The following is a 2,112-nucleotide window of genomic DNA, read 5'->3' on the forward strand; positions in this document are numbered from 1 at the left end:
CCCTCTCACCAAACCTGCCGCTTCCAACTTCCTGATCTCCTCTATGATGAACTCTTGCCTTTCCAGAGCCTGCTTTCTGACCTTCTGCTTGACGGGCCGCGCGTGGGGACAGACAGCTAGGTGGTGCTCAATCACCTCCCTGGGAACACCGGGGATGTCAGATGCTTGCCATGCAAACACGTCGACATTTGCCCGCGGGAAGGTGACGAGCGCGCCTTCCTATTTGCTGTCGAGGGTGGAGCCTATGATGAAGGCCCCTCCCATGCCATCCTCCCCGACGGGCACCTTCTTGGTCTGCGGCGGCTCGGCTCTGGATCTCTTGCTCTTGTCGATAGAGCTCTCTGGCACGTCCTCAATGGTAGCACAACACTCCGAGGAGGTGTGCTTGCCGGAGTGGGTGCGAGAGGTCTTGCCGGGCTCCTTTTTCCCTGCAGGGCCGTCAGCGGCAGGAGCAGGTGCTTTGATGGCAGCCGCTGCAACTGCTTCCCGGTAGAGTTGGTCGGCACAGATCAGCGCGTCCTTCTTGTCGGAGGGGACGGAGATGATGGTCAACGGCCCGGGCATCTTTAGCATGTTGTAGGCGTAGCGTGACGCCGCCATGAACTTGGCCAATGCCGCGCGACCGAGGATCCCGTTGTAGGGCAAGGGGATCTCGGACACGTCGAAGACGATCCTCTCCGTCCTGTAGTTCAACTCTCCTCCAAATGTCACAGGCAGTGTCACCTTTCCCTTCGGCTGGCTCCTCCCCAGATTGACCCCTTGAAACATGCCCGTTTCCTCGAGGTCTCCATCAGGGATTTGCAACCTTTTGATCACGATAGGCGAGATCAGGTTCAGGCCGGCCCCGTCGTCAACCAACATCTTGTTCACCCTGAGGTTGCGTATTGTTGGCGAGACCAACAATGGCAAACACCCGACCGCGTTAGTGCGGTCAGGGTGGTCCTCAGCGTCAAAGATGAGGGGCATGATGGACCACTTCAGTGGCTTCTGAGCGTCGAACGACGGCTCTGCTGCTGTAATCTCTCGCGCCCACTGCTTGAGCTGGCGGTGAGAGGTATGCAGCGAGGCGCCGCCATCAACGCACATGGCCTTCGTAGCCTTCTGGAACCCTTGCTCACTAGACTCGTCGTCCTCGTCGTGATCGTCGTCTTCTTGTTTCTTCTTGCGGCCCCGGGCGGGCCTCTCTTGCTGGTTGTCCTTGCCGGGGCGGCCTCCTTGGCCGCCACGCTTCTTGCCGGATCCCTCAGCAACGTCCTTGTCCTTCTCCTTGTCCCGCCTTTCGTACTCATCCTTTTGCTTCTCAGCAAGCAGCTTGACTTGTCGGCAGTTCTGGAGGTCGTGGCCCTTGGTGCGGTGGATCTTGCAGTACTGCTTGCCGGAGCTTCCTGGCTTGTCGGTAGCCACCAGGGCCCGGCAGGCGGCGCACCCGGCAATCTCCTTGCCGGTGCCGTCTGCCTTGACCTTCTTGCCGGCACCGGTATCGTTAGATCCCTCAACGGCAAGCATGGCCTTGCCTTTGCGTTTCCTGTTGCGATGCCGGCTCTTCTTCGTCGGAGTGGCGACGTCTTCATTAGTAGAGTCGGTTTCCGCGCCGGCGTCTTCGCCGGGGTACTTCCTTCCCTCTTCAACCCGGGCGCACCTATCGGCCAGAACATAGAGCTCGGCCACATCCTTAACCTTGGTCATCGCCAGCTCCTCGCGCATTTTGCGATTGCGCACATTTTGGTGGAACGCGCTAATCACAACGGTGGGATGAACGTCGGGGATGTTGTACTGCACCCGGCTGAATCTCTGGATGTACTTGCGCAGGGTCTCCCCTTCGTTCTGGGGAATGATATGCAGATCACTGGCCTGGCCATGAGCTTGGTGGCCTCCTGTGAAGGCACCAACGAACTCATGGGACAGATCTGACCAGGAAGAAATGGAATCCACCGGCAAGTGCATCAACCAAGACATCACATTGGGCTTGAGCGCCAGCGGGAAATAGTTGGCAAGCACCTTGTCGTCGCGAGCCCCAGCGGCCTGCATCACGATGGTGTAGATGCTGAGGAACTCGGACGGATGGGTCTTGCCAGTGTACATCTCGCCGACGTCGGGCTTGAACATGCGGTG

General features: G+C 59.0%; 1 protein-coding gene across 1 annotated transcript; it reads right to left on the minus strand.

Annotated features, from left to right (window-relative positions):
* Positions 1 to 219: 219 nt before the first annotated feature.
* LOC147990765 (uncharacterized) lies at positions 220 to 1,086 on the minus strand. Its single transcript, XM_087531423.1, has one exon. It carries the CDS (start codon positions 1,084 to 1,086, stop codon positions 220 to 222), a length of 867 nt encoding a protein of 288 aa, XP_087387549.1.
* Between the last annotated feature and the right edge of the window lie 1,026 nt (positions 1,087 to 2,112).

This window comes from Triticum urartu, chromosome 1A (genome assembly GCF_056163025.1).
Source record: "Triticum urartu cultivar PI428250 chromosome 1A, HENAU_Tu73, whole genome shotgun sequence".
NCBI lineage: Eukaryota > Viridiplantae > Streptophyta > Magnoliopsida > Poales > Poaceae > Triticum > Triticum urartu.